This window comes from Cibotium barometz, chromosome 4 (assembly GCF_041138505.1).
Source record: "Cibotium barometz isolate CiBa-2024 chromosome 4, ASM4113850v1, whole genome shotgun sequence".
Lineage (NCBI taxonomy): Eukaryota > Viridiplantae > Streptophyta > Polypodiopsida > Cyatheales > Cibotiaceae > Cibotium > Cibotium barometz.
Window position 1 is genome coordinate 1,245,546 of NC_141049.1, and position 13,293 is coordinate 1,258,838.

Consider the following 13,293-nt stretch of genomic DNA (forward strand, 5'->3'; position numbering starts at 1 on the left):
ATCCAGCACCTGTCTTGTGGCGGCATTGGTGCCATAGGTCTCGGTAAAAAGGAGGCAAATCAGCAAGTCTTGGCTCTAATTTTCCAATGTGGGTAGGCCGTCAAGCTCAATTTGCTCCTGGCGGGTCGTGACAGGGCCATTGCTAGTTTGCAATGGCCCTGTATAGTAAAGGAGCTTATGCTCCACCTTATGATTATTCTTCATAAGGCTGTGGACAATGTGGCCACTAACCTTGTGTATTAGAGTCTCACTTTAACCCGAGTGTGACAACTAGGCGGGGTGCTTCCCATATTCTTCAAAACGCCCCCTACTAGGTGCTTCTTCTTCTGAGGGGTATGGGGGAGGACCTTGTAGTAAGAAGAGTTCGAGTGTGCGGCCATGCTGCTGAGAATAGGAGGTGGGTGGAGAAAGGGGAGAGCTTGAGAAAAAAATTGGCAAGAGTTTGGCTAGGGAGAGAGAAAAGAGTGAAGGAAATGAGCTAGTGGGGCCCTTTTTATAGATTTCTAGGAAGGACACATGCGTGCTTTAAGATGGTACAGGCATGTCTTCAGAATGGTACAGCTATGGCGTCACAATGGTACGGCTGTGGCTTGAGCCTAAGGGTATGGCCATGGCTTCAAGATGCTATGGTCGTGGCTTCAAGATGGAACGGCCATGTCTTCAGGTGCTGAGAAGGGTACGGTCTGCTGTCTTTAGCAATGTACGGGCATGGCTTCACAATGGTACGGCTGTGGCTTGGAGCCTGCTGGGAAGGGCATAGCCGTGGCTTCAAGATGGTATGGTCCACATCCATAGACTCATATCTATAGGCTTATATCTCTAGCCTCATGCCTCTAGACTCATGTATAGTGGACTCACACCTCTAGTCACATCTATAGATTTAGGCTCACATTTAGGACATTTAGACTCATATCTGTAGACTCACACCTTTTTTGTATGAACTAGGTTTATGGTTTTATCTTCTATGAAATAGGTTTACTTGGGCATGCATTTTTATAAAACAAGCTTGCTTGGGTGAGCAATTATTATACTTAATGCTCCAATAATTATGAAATACACCTATGATAGGGTATGTGGGCAATAATTATACTTAATGTTCTATTATGCTTAATGCTCCAATAATTATAAAGGACAAGAATTTTTCTTGGAAATTATAGCTTTATAGATTGTATGATAGGAAAATCTTCATAGGTGCCTCTATCTATAAAATATTTTGACAGTGAAAATCACATTGAGAGGGTAGAGCGACTCATTCGGGACCTCATGCTTCACCCATGCAACATGTGGTGGGGATAGAATTGCGTGCTTTTGTGATCGTTTTCATATGAGGTTGTTTTCAAATGTAATCGCTTGATTCTGTAAACTATTTTCAAGTTTATAGTCAACCGATTCAACTCTTGAATCTTGATTTTGTTTGCTCGACTGATTTCACTTTTTGATCAACTGATTCCAGTTTATTGGATCGGCCAATTCCACCTTTTTTTTCGATTTTTCTTTTTGTCTATTCCACTTTTACGATTTCACTTTTCAATGATTTTATGTTGTCTGATCGCTTGATTCTAAAAGTCAGATTGTTCAATGATTCTACCCTGGTGATCTTACCTTGACGATCCACCAACTTTGGTGATTCTACTTCTGTGATCATTCGATTCAACTTTCTCGGATCATCCGATTTCACTTTCAAGGGTCGTCCGATTCTACTACTACTTTTTAATAGCTTTTAGACCGTTCATCAGCACCTGCTACTAACTTTAGCTCAAGCTTACTTTTTACATATTTCCTTCTCAAATTCAGTAGCAGTCAAGTATGGCCAACAACTCTATCAATGATTTATTTGGTATTTTTTTCCAAAGAGGATAAATTAAATGGGTCAAATTACCAAATAGAGTTTTATGGTTGGAAATATCCTTATTGTAAGGACTTATGGGGTCATGTCAGTGGTGACGATTTCCACCCAGTGTAATTACTCCTGCTACTTCTCAAAAGGGGCAGGGCCAATAGACTCAATCTCAAGTCCCTCAAACTACATTGACCAAAGGAGGTAAGATTCACATGATGCTCAAGCTTTGGCCTTGATTGCCTTGTCAGTTAAAAGGTTAATTATTTCGCACATTCACTCTCGTAAAACTTCCATGCTTGCTTAGAACACTCTAGAAACTATGTATCAAGCTAAAAATGATGCATGCATTGTTTTTCTCAAAAGGCAACTTGATAATGAGAAAATGCAAGAGAACGGGTCCATGAATGAATACTTAACTAAGTTATTGGACTTAGGAGAATAACTTCTTAACATTGATGAGATCATTCTTGACAAGAAAATGGTTAACATCACCCTTAACTCTTTGCATGAATCTTATCTGGGTTTAATACTTCCCTTTGACTTTCTTTGAGAGGTAATGTAGCCCCTCTTACCTTTTAGAATCTTGTTAGCTTATTGTTGTAGAAGAAATAATCTTGCAAAAAGCCTCTGAGAGTTTTAACACAATGATCAGGCTCTAGCAGCCAAAAATAATGGTAAGAAATATTAGTGGAAGACCAATTTAAACGAAACTTTTCAGGCTAAGGGTGATTCCAAACAGCCAAAGAAGGTGACTTGTCCGTATTTCCCAATTATGCAATTGGAAATTTCTTCAAAATTCAAAATCAAGAAAAGAAGAAAAAGGAATCCACCCAACAAGGATTCTAACAGTTTTGCTTCTAATAATTATAGTTCAAAGAAAGAGAACTTTTCTAATGTTGTCCATGCAAACTTCTCACTAATGGTTATTTACAGTTATAATCCTAAACAAGATGTATATCTAAGTGCAACTGTCTCAGTGTTGCAATTGTCTCACTAATGGATGTTTACAGTTATAATCCTGAACAAGATGCATGTCTTAGTGTAACTATCTTTGACAATTGGTTTCTTGATAGTGGTGCTTCTAAGCACATAACTTCTCAAAGAAGTTTGGTCAAACATACGGAGATTATGTAAGGTGGTCACACTATTACATGTGCTAACAAAGGTATTGGTAAGATAGTTCTCAATACTAATAGGTGAGGATATATTTACATGTGCTAACAAAGGTATTGGTAAGATAGTTCTCAATACTAATAGGTGAGGATATATTTACTTTTGAATATATTTTTTGTTTTAAGAATTCAAAAGAATTTGCTTTCTGTGCCCACTCTAGCAAGGGGGGTCTTAATGTTAAATGTGTTGAATTCGCAAATGATAAATGCATTGCCCATAAAAGAGAATAGGACAATAGATTGTGCTTATTGGATCTTTAACCACTGGTGGTTTGTACAAATTGAACATGTATGATAGGTGTGACATTGTGTGTCTAGCACTTCTAATGCAATGAAGGATGCCTAGTTTGTGGCATGCTAGGTTTGGCCATACTTTTATTGATGGTTTGTTGCGTTTATAGAAACATTGGGATGTTAGAGGATTTTCTAACTTGATCCACCACCAAGATATATTTATGAAGGATGCATCCTTAGTAAACTTTCTCACCAACCTTTCCTGAAGAATGTAGCAGATAGAGCTGATCTTAAATTGCAGCTCATACATAGTGATGTGTGTGGTCCAATGAGGACTACTTATTTGGGAGGAAAATTATACTTTGTTACATTCATTGTTGACTACAACAAATATGTCTTATTCCATGAAAGAAAAATTAGAGGTATTTTATCATTTTCAACACCTTATTACTATGGTTGAAAATGAAACTGGCTTAAAAGTTCAAACTCTCTATTTAGATAGAGGGTGGGAGTATATGTCTAATACATTCAAAGATTTTTTGGCATAAAAAGTTATTCAGCATTAGTATGCAACTCCTTATACATCATAGCAAAATGGTGTTGCTAAGAGACAAAATAGGACTCTCATGGAGATGGTTAGATGCATGGTTAAAGGTTAGTAGCTCCCACATAAGTTTTGGATGGAAGTAGTTGTTTGTGCTATCTATGTACTGAATAGGTGTCCCACTAAAGCTTTGAAGACAAACACTCCTTATGAGGCTTGGTTTAATCGAAAACCTAAGGTTAAACACATGCGTGTGTTTGGTTATTTAACATATACACATATGCCAACATGTGTATATGCCAGCATAAAGTAGAACTAAGCACATGTGTGTGTTTGGTTATGTGACGTATACGTATGTGCCAGCATAAAGCAGAACTAAGCTTGATGACAAGGCAATGAGATGCATTTTTATTGGTTATAGTGTTGAAAGCAAAGATTATCGTCTCTATAATTATCTCACAAAGAAGATTCTTATCAGTAGAGATTTTTTTGCAGAGGATTCAATGTGATGGAATTCAATAAGCATGCCTATACCGATTCTCCAAACATGTTTGATGGGTTATTACATGTGTCGGTATTTGTTGATTCTTAGTAGATTTCCTACTGATCCTTGTTTGTTGCAAGGGGGTAATGCTTAAGGATTTGAACCACCAACTTTAGATTAACTGGATGATGTTGAAAGATCAACAATCAATGAATCTAGGCTTATGCTTAGATGGGTTAGAAGCACATTGTAGGATAGCAACTTATTCGCTCCTTGGTAGACTAGATCTAGTGTTAGAACCAATAGATATTGCTCAGTTTGCATTTCTAAGTTCTCTACATGATGATGTAGGTGAACTTGAGTCTTTTAAAGAGGCTCAAGAAGATCCAAATTAGGTGAAAGCCATATAGGATGAAATTTATGCCATGTAGAAAAATTGTACTTGGGATTTAGTAAATCTACCAATTGGGTGAAAGCTTTACAAAAAAATGGTACTTGTTTGGGACTTAGTGGATCTACCACTTGGCAAGAAAGCTATTGGTACTAAGTTGGTTTTCAAAGCAAAGAGAGTGGCAGATGGTTTCGTTAAGAGATTCAAGGCCAAACTTATTGCAAAATGTTATGCCCAGTAGAAAGGGAGTGATTATGATGAAACTTTTGCTCCTACTTCCCGTATGACCACTTTTTAATTTGCTATATTGCTTTGGCAGTCCATCATGGATGGAAAGTGCACCAATTGGACATCAAAACAATGTTCTTGAATAGTGACTTATAGGAAGAAATTTATGAGTCAACTAACGGGTTTTTCCCAACTTAAGTAAGAACAAAAGGTATATGTAAGGTTAATAAAGCTTTATATGGTTTGAAACAATCTCTGAGAGCTTGGTATAGAAGATTCATGCTTATTTGATTGGATAGAGATTTTAAAATAGTCCTACAAAAGCACTTTATATGTGAAAAAGGACAAACAAGATTTACGTGTTATCATTCTCTATGTAGATGACATGGTAGTGAGATAGGCACTAATGAGGATTTCATTATAGCTTTCAAAGCTGACCTTGCCTCAAATTTTGAGATGTGGTGCTAGCAGAGTTGAAGCTTTTGCCTTCATTTAAATATAGGTGGATTTATTTAAATATAGGTGGATTTATTTAAATATAGGTGGATTCATTTAAATATAGGCGGATTCAAATTTTCATCAATGGGCTACGTAAATTTTAAAGGGCTATAAGTGATGGGCACACACAAAAAGGGTCTAGGGCTATCATGTGGAACAAGTGGGGAGTAACTTGGATTTTTGTATTTCAATATGAATGCATGTGTAAGAAGGATCAACAAGCATGTTTTCATATGTAAAAAAAGGGAGCACCATGTAGTTTAATTAAAAAACTATATATATTCATTCATAGTCATACTTATGAAAACGCTTAAAAGAATCATAACCCCTAAGATTTTTAGGGCTAGTGTGACATGTTGACACATTAAATGGTGTTGGTGTACTGTCAACAATTTTATGTTATAAATATAAATAAGTCATTATATGTTTTAAGTTGCATGGATGAAGCTAAAATTTATCAACATACCAACTAATTACAAATCTTGTGATTTTGAAGATATTTTACTATTAACTATTTTATATTATCAAAAGTGTATGTTGGTGTTGAGTGTGCTCTTCTCTCTTGACACAGTTCATTATTATTTTAAGTTACGTGGATGAATCTAAAATTTATCACCATACAAACTAATTACAAATTTTGTAATTTTGAAGATAAATCACTATCAACAATTTGATGTCTAAATATAAACATCTAACATGACACGCATTCTACTACTTTATGAAATTTTTTTCCCTTTGTTTGATACTCAATATCCTTAGTTAAATGCCCTTAAGGGGTGCATGATCAATGTTTAAAGTACCAAATCCTTATCTTAAATTGGCTCCTTTTATCACTTTAATCAAAGTCTAAACATGTTAAACATGAAGATAAGCCATGTTATACTAATGATACCTTGATATAGTTGTGGGTTATCAAAAGATATAGTTATCATTAAGATATGCGTGAGAGTTATGCTTACATAGATACTACTCACCATAGGCCCAATCATGGCTACACATGCCACCATGTGTGGAAGCTCACAATAGAAGGATGTAAAGAGTCAATTATTATTCTCTCATGTATCTAAGGACGAAAGCCATGTTATACTCTCATAGATGTTACTTTCAAGAGATAATGAATGTGCAACCATAGTCCACCACTATTACATAGCATGTCAACCCAAGAAATCAAGATGGTAGAACCATAATTCACTATTATAATGTGGTAAGATGTCAAATTTGACCTTTACTAATGCAAACATAATCCTTAACTCATCGTCAAAATACCCTTACAAAGTGCATGACTATTCAAACCTCTTACACATTTGCTTAATGCCATATGGCATGTTTTTTTTTACTTGTAGAGTTACTATGAGCTCTAGACTTAGTTTATGAGCTCTAGACTTAGTTTATGGATGCCTCTCTCTCTCTCTCTCTCTCTCTCTCTCTCTCTCTCTCTCTCTCTCTCTCTTTGACCATGTGTGTGCACGTTTTCCACACACCATACTATGGTCTAATGACTTATTCATTGGGCTCCTAATTAAAAGATCTCACTTTCGATTCCCATCCCCTTTCATGCTGCCACATATCATACGTGATTTGTTGATTGGTTGTCTTCGGTATTATATAACACAGGGTCTTTAAGACCCATGTTAGATGGGATCAATGGCTATGAGATCACACATGATCCACCACGTTATCGGTGCATCGGATCGAAAAGTAAACTAGGGGAAAAAAGTAAACTAGGGACAACGGCTAGCCACCATGTTTTGGTGGTGTGTCGAGTAAACTAGGGCCTTGTATACAAGTAAATAGGGAGTGAGAGTAAACTAAGGAAAGTAAACTAGGGAGAGGGTAAATCCAAGAAGTAAAGAGGATAAACTAGGGAAGAGAGGGTAAACTAGGGAAGTAAAGTATTTAAACTAGATTGTGTTGAATGTAAAAAAAGAGGGTGGGCAATGTGGTAGTAATAGTTTATTGGTAGAGCTTAGTTGTTTAAGCCAGAGGTCTCAGACTCAATGCTTCACCTACTAAAAGTAAACCTTTTGGTTTTTGAAGCGTGGGACTAAGAATTTTTTTGGGGCCTAACTTCAAGGTAAACTAGGGACATTGAAAAATAGTGGCCGACCATCATCCCTAGTTTACTTTTTCGATTTCCCTAGTTTGGTTATTTTTCCTAGTTTACTTTTTTTTTCTTGGTGCCCAAAAAAGTTTTTAAGTCCTACGTCTCAAAGACCAAAAGGTGTACTGTTAGTAGGTGGTGAAACTTTGAATCGAGCTTAAGAACTCTAGTTTAAAGAGCTAAGCTCTAACCAATACACTGTTACCAGCACGTTCTGAACTTAAATCGCAGGCCCCTAGTTTACTTCCCTAGTTTTTCCTGGTTTTCTCTCTTCTCCCTAGTTTACTTCCTGGGTTTACGCTCTCCCTAGTTTACTTTTCCCACTTTACCATGCTCGCCTAGTTTATGCAAGGCCCTAGTTTACTCGAAACACCGAAAAATTATAGTGGTCGACTATCACCTCTAGTTTAATTCTTTTTTTCGATTCAACCATCAAAAATAATGGCCGACCATCATTCCTAGGTTACTTTTTCAATCTGATGCACCGAAAATAGAGACAGACCACGCGTGATCTCATAGCCATTATCCCATCTGACAAGGGTCTTAAAGACCTCTATGTCAGATACAAGTGACACACCCACTTCGGGACACATACTTTAGGACACATCGACACACGTGTGTTTAGCGCATGGCAATTGTACACATTAAAAGACCTACACTTGGAGAAATGGAAATATAAACATGTTATTTTGACAATTTAGTCATTGGGAGTCAAGAGAGAGAGATTGAGAGAGAGAGAGAGAGAGAGTCAAGAGAGAGAGAGAGAGAGAATGTAAACTGTTAACATGCAAATATTTTTCGAGAATGATGAATGGTAGTGACTCGTGAGGCGTGGAAAGTCATGCAGGGTAGTAGTACTTTGTCATGCTATTGTATAACGGCATGTTCCTTTCGAAGCAAAATGTTGGGGAGCAGAGCCTAGAGGCTAACGTCTTATGATTTTTATTGTGTAATTTTATAATGTGTGTGTAGTGTGTGTGTGTGTGTGTGTGTTGTACTGAAACAGTGTGACTTTACCTGCTGCTCTCTCTTGTAAGACCGGTGCAGGAAAATCTTTCAAGTGTGCTGTCACTGCTTCGTGTCCAAGTGGTAGATATGGCAAGCATCAGCCGCTCTCCCGTCTTCTTGAAGCCAGTTGGGAGCAGCGGCAGGTCCAAGGAAGGTGAAGCAGGAGCGAGGGCGGTGGGGGGAGCGGGGCAAGAGTTCATTATCTTGATGATAATGATGATCAACAGGTATTAGGGGTGTGGTTGAGCAAGCACCTTCTTCCGCGTCCTCCACAGGGGCTGGCAAGTTGAGGTCAAGCAGCTCGTCTTTGGGTGGAGCCGCATTATAGAGTTCCAGATGCTGCTTTGCCTCCGTTGGAACACCACCACCACCACTATCATAGCAGGAAACTTGATGATGATGAGCATAGATGCTGCATTCACAGCCTTTCTCAGAAACACAGCTCCCAAACCATGCCTCAGCACCAGCATCCACTGAGCCTGTCTCCTTTCCTGCTATACGCGTCTTGCTATGTTCGGAGTTAGAAGAGAATCCTTCAAACCATCGCTTCTGAGCAGGGACACCACCAACACCATGACCATCACCACCATCCTCATCATCATCATCATCATTGTCATCACTGCAACGTGCTCCCAGTGCCATCTTGTCGGACGAAACATACGCCCCCAACCAGTTCTGGACATAGGCATGGCCACCCTTGGTATCATCTCCAGAGGTGGAGTCCTGCCTGCCCTTTCTGCTGAGCTCGGAGAGCTGCTCAGACGCCTTCTCTGTCACCTCAGAAACGTTCATCCAAGCTTGAGCAGAGGCAAAAGAGCCTGAGTCCTGTCTGCCCTTTCTGCTTAGCTCAGAGCTCCTCTCGGAAGTGGAGATACCCAAGCAAGCTTGAAGAGGAGGAGCGCACCCTCCACCACCACCATCACTGTCTTGCTTTGGAGTGCCCTTCTTGCTGCTTTCAGGTGCAGCGCTCCCTCCCCAGTGGCACCTCTTGTGGCCTCCCAGAGCCTGGCCAGTGGCAAAAATTCTGTGGCAAATAGAGCACTGATGGATCTTGGGCTGTTGTTGCGGCAGCTGCTGTTGTTGATGATGATGGTGCATTAGCAGAGTCCCTGCTGCTGCTGTGGCTGCCATGAGAGAGGAAGAAGAGGAACAAGAGGAGGTTTGATGCTTGAGCTTCTTCTTTTCCATGGCCATGGCTAAATCGTACTGGTCTTCCTCCATCTTCTCATTGCAAGTGATGGAACATTGCAGGAACTGGCCCATACTCATCTCTTCCAAAGGCGGCCCCTCCTCTTCCTCTGCTCTCTTCTTTGCAGCAGCATCAGGCTCCTCCTCCTGCTGCTCCATCATTGTCGTCATGGTGGTAGTCATCTCTGCCGCCTCCTGCAGGGCTACCTCCTCTGTTGCATTAGTTCGGGCAAAGCAACCCTTTACCTTCTTATGGCTAGCCCTGTGACCTCCCAATGCTTGATGGGACCTGAATGTCTTCTTGCAGGTGCTGCACTCGAACTTGCTCTTGCGCTCCCACGATACCTTCTCGTGATCCCCCTCCCATTTCTCCGCTTTGCCTTCTCTTGCCAAGAAAAGAATGCTCTTCTGCACGCACCCATAGCTCTTCTTCTCCTTCATCCTCTCTCTTGTCTCTGCAGCAAGAGGTGGTCCCGAATGGACCTCCCAATCCAGCTCCGCCTGCCCAGAATCGCAATCGGAGGGCTCATCCGCCTTGCTCTTGGCCGCAAAGGCCAGCATGACCAGGCAGTCCGCCATGTCCCTCTCGTCCATGACCTCTTCGGGTGGGGTGCCCGACTCAGACAATTGGCCGGACACCACATCTTGCAAGGAGCGTTTGGAGCGTTTGCCCCTCATCCAATTGTGCGTCTTGGGGCTCTCCTGGTCTCTCCCATTCATGTAAGCTGCTTCGATGCTCTCTGTATCGCTTTCCTCCACATAATCGTCCAGGTGGGCAAGTGCCCTGCTATTCTCTGATTCGGATTCCCAGAGGCTGGGGCACTTGGTCGCTGCTGCTGCTGCAACCGCCGGAGATTTGGCAATGGCGTTGTGCTGCAGAAGCAGCTGGTGCTGTGATGTTGTTGAGTGGGCTGCATTGCCCTCTTTGATGAAGGATTTGTCCCTCGCGATTGCCAAGGAATTCGGCGGTTGGATGCCCCTCCATTGCCTTTCTGGGTGGCATCGCATATGCCCAAAGAGAGCTTTCCAAGAAGGGAACTGCTTGCCGCACTCGGTGCAGGCCCGGGCTTTCTCAGAGAAGAGGGAGTTAATTTTCTTGATGGGTGCACTTGCAGCAGGAGGAGCAGCAGCAGCTGTAGCGGCGGCAGCAGGAGGAGGAGCAACGGTATCAGCCGCCGCAGTAGTAGCGGAGGAAATTGTGGTGGTCGTAACGGTGGAGGGGGCCAAGGGGGACACCAACTCCAGCGCGTAGTCTGGATCGAAGAATCGCCGGCTTCTCTTGGGATTGCTGCGAAGAGCATATTGGAGCTTCTTGTCCTCTCCGGCAGCTGATGCAGCAGCAATGGCATTGTTGGCAGAGGCATCGATTGGGCGCTCATGATAGCTCACCTCCACTTGCTGATAATCGCAGCAGCTGTTCGTTTGCATTAACGCCTCTCCATACTTGGATTGGGCATCCGATTCAAGATTAACAGCCCCAACTCCCTCCTCCACGCCTATGGCCTCCTCCATATCAATATTGGCCTGCTCCTCCATCTCTTGCGGCGTGCGCTTCCCCTCCTCCTCCTCCTGATGCTGTTGATCCTCCATTCTACTTGTGTCTACTGCTGGGGTCAGAGAAGCAGAGATGGCAATGCTATGATGATTCGGGCAACTGCCACCTTCATCATCTAGTTGGCAACCGTCACCAATATAGCAGGGCGACATGCGTGTGGTTAACCGGAGGTATTTAAGAGGGTTAAACTTGAGGTATCGAGGGGGAGTCGGTCAAGGTTAGGGGCGCAGCTTCTACAGTGCAAAATCACAAGCCAACTGGCTCTTCCCCTTGTCTCCCTCCATGCTCACATGTAACAAGTGATTCTCGAGGGTGGCTCCTGCGAGCTGCGATCGAGCAAATGGCTGCAGAAGCAGCAACGCTCGAGGGCAGCGCCAGAGGACTAGAGAGAGAGAGAGAGGGCCCATAACCAAGGAGGAGAGCAGGAGTGAGCCTGGGACTGCACTCTCGCTTCTCGCTTTTCTCTACACTCCCCCCGCGCCCCCCCTCCGAGACTGCTCCCGTTGCCTGCCCGTTCGTTGCCTCTTCGCAGCTCCCCCCAAGCCCTTGCGCGCGCACGGGCAGCCCCCTTCCCCTGCCCCGTTCTTGCGGTTGCGCCCCTTCCCTTTTGGACCCCGCCCAACCTTAATTGTCCAAGGAAGGCAATTAACTACCTTCATACATTTTACATACTATTACATTAGGGGCTTTAAACTTTATACATCTAGATTCTAAACGGTGGAAACGATTCAATGCCCAAGAAAAGGGGGTTTGCACATCTAAATATTCGAGGTGACACAATGCCCAAGGCTCCTCATGGGGTCACTTTAACATTGTACACATCTCACCAATGGAATTGTTGCAAACATCAAGCAAGATGGCCCCATTGGCAGTGCATGAACAGGGAAATGGCTCACTACCAGTAGGAAAATTGGAAATGTATCCATCAGCAATTGAGGTGTTGTGCTTGCCCATCCCGTTGCCAAGGTAATATCCCTTGGTAATAAAAATCACATTTGTTTCCACCAATCAACAAGAGTCAACTCTAGATTGGGGAAGCCATGAAATTAATGTGTAAATCAATATTGGACATCTGACTCCATCGTATGATGCAACTTAAATCCAGGGACCTTTCCACTTTTCCACCCAATACATACTATTAATTTGTCTGCCTCAGGTTTTGTGGTCATATCCTATATCAAAAGAAGTTCAAACCTTCAGTCTCTCAAAATGAAATTATGATGCCCAAACTTGAAGAGGATAAGCGTAGACACACTATGGCTTTACCATTAGAGTGACTGAAGTCCCCATGGGTAGCTCAACCCAAGGAAGACACGATTAAGTTATGTAAGCAAATGGGAGTCAAAGACACATCAGTCATCAAGTGAGGAAGGATGACCAAGTCGAGGCCCCTTCTAAAGTTTAAAGATATAGAAGCTCACATGGGATTCGTGAAGAAGAGGGATAATTCATGGCTCTAAAAGAAAACCTCTCAATGGCAAATATTTCAGTAAGGCTAGGTAAGCTTTTAACTTGAATATATTTGTTGCCAACCTTGAGGAGTAGCCTAAGGGTTTATCTCCAATTGCTGTTGGGATCACATGTTCGGTGAGGTCACCAAACTATCATACTTGGGGGGTAATACTTGATGCATCTTTGTACTAATTCTTCACTGGTCTTAGTGATCCTCACCGTCGCCATTTGATCTTGTAATTTTTTTTATTCACCGTGACATGAACTGCATATAATGTATTTGCATTCCTTCATCTCCACACCATAGCGAGAATAGGATCTAGCGGTACGGTATGTAGTGGATTTGTTGGATCTGCAGAAGGACTTGGCTTTGCATCAACCCCTGTAGTGGTTTCTACAACTCATATGAATCAAGAATAGACCTAATCTTGAACTTCCAAAGGTGGAGGGTGGGCATGAGCGACAATTGCGTTAATTGCATGTTGGGCTCTCTCTCCAAATCTACCTTCAAAAGTGAAATGTTGCTCTGTATTCAACTGCCCACAGGACGATGTTGCCATAGTTGGTTGCTTCTTGCTTGGCCAAGATATGCACAAAT

At 42.0% G+C, this 13,293-nt stretch overlaps 1 protein-coding gene across 1 annotated transcript; it reads right to left on the bottom strand.

The window, feature by feature from the left end:
- Positions 1 to 8,260: 8,260 nt before the first annotated feature.
- LOC147638787 (uncharacterized) lies at positions 8,261 to 11,857 on the bottom strand. The gene has a single exon (XM_086784394.1). The coding sequence runs from the start codon at positions 11,393 to 11,395 to the stop codon at positions 8,561 to 8,563; it is 2,835 nt and encodes a 944-aa protein (XP_086640520.1). The 5' UTR covers positions 11,396 to 11,857; the 3' UTR covers positions 8,261 to 8,560.
- Positions 11,858 to 13,293: the final 1,436 nt, after the last annotated feature.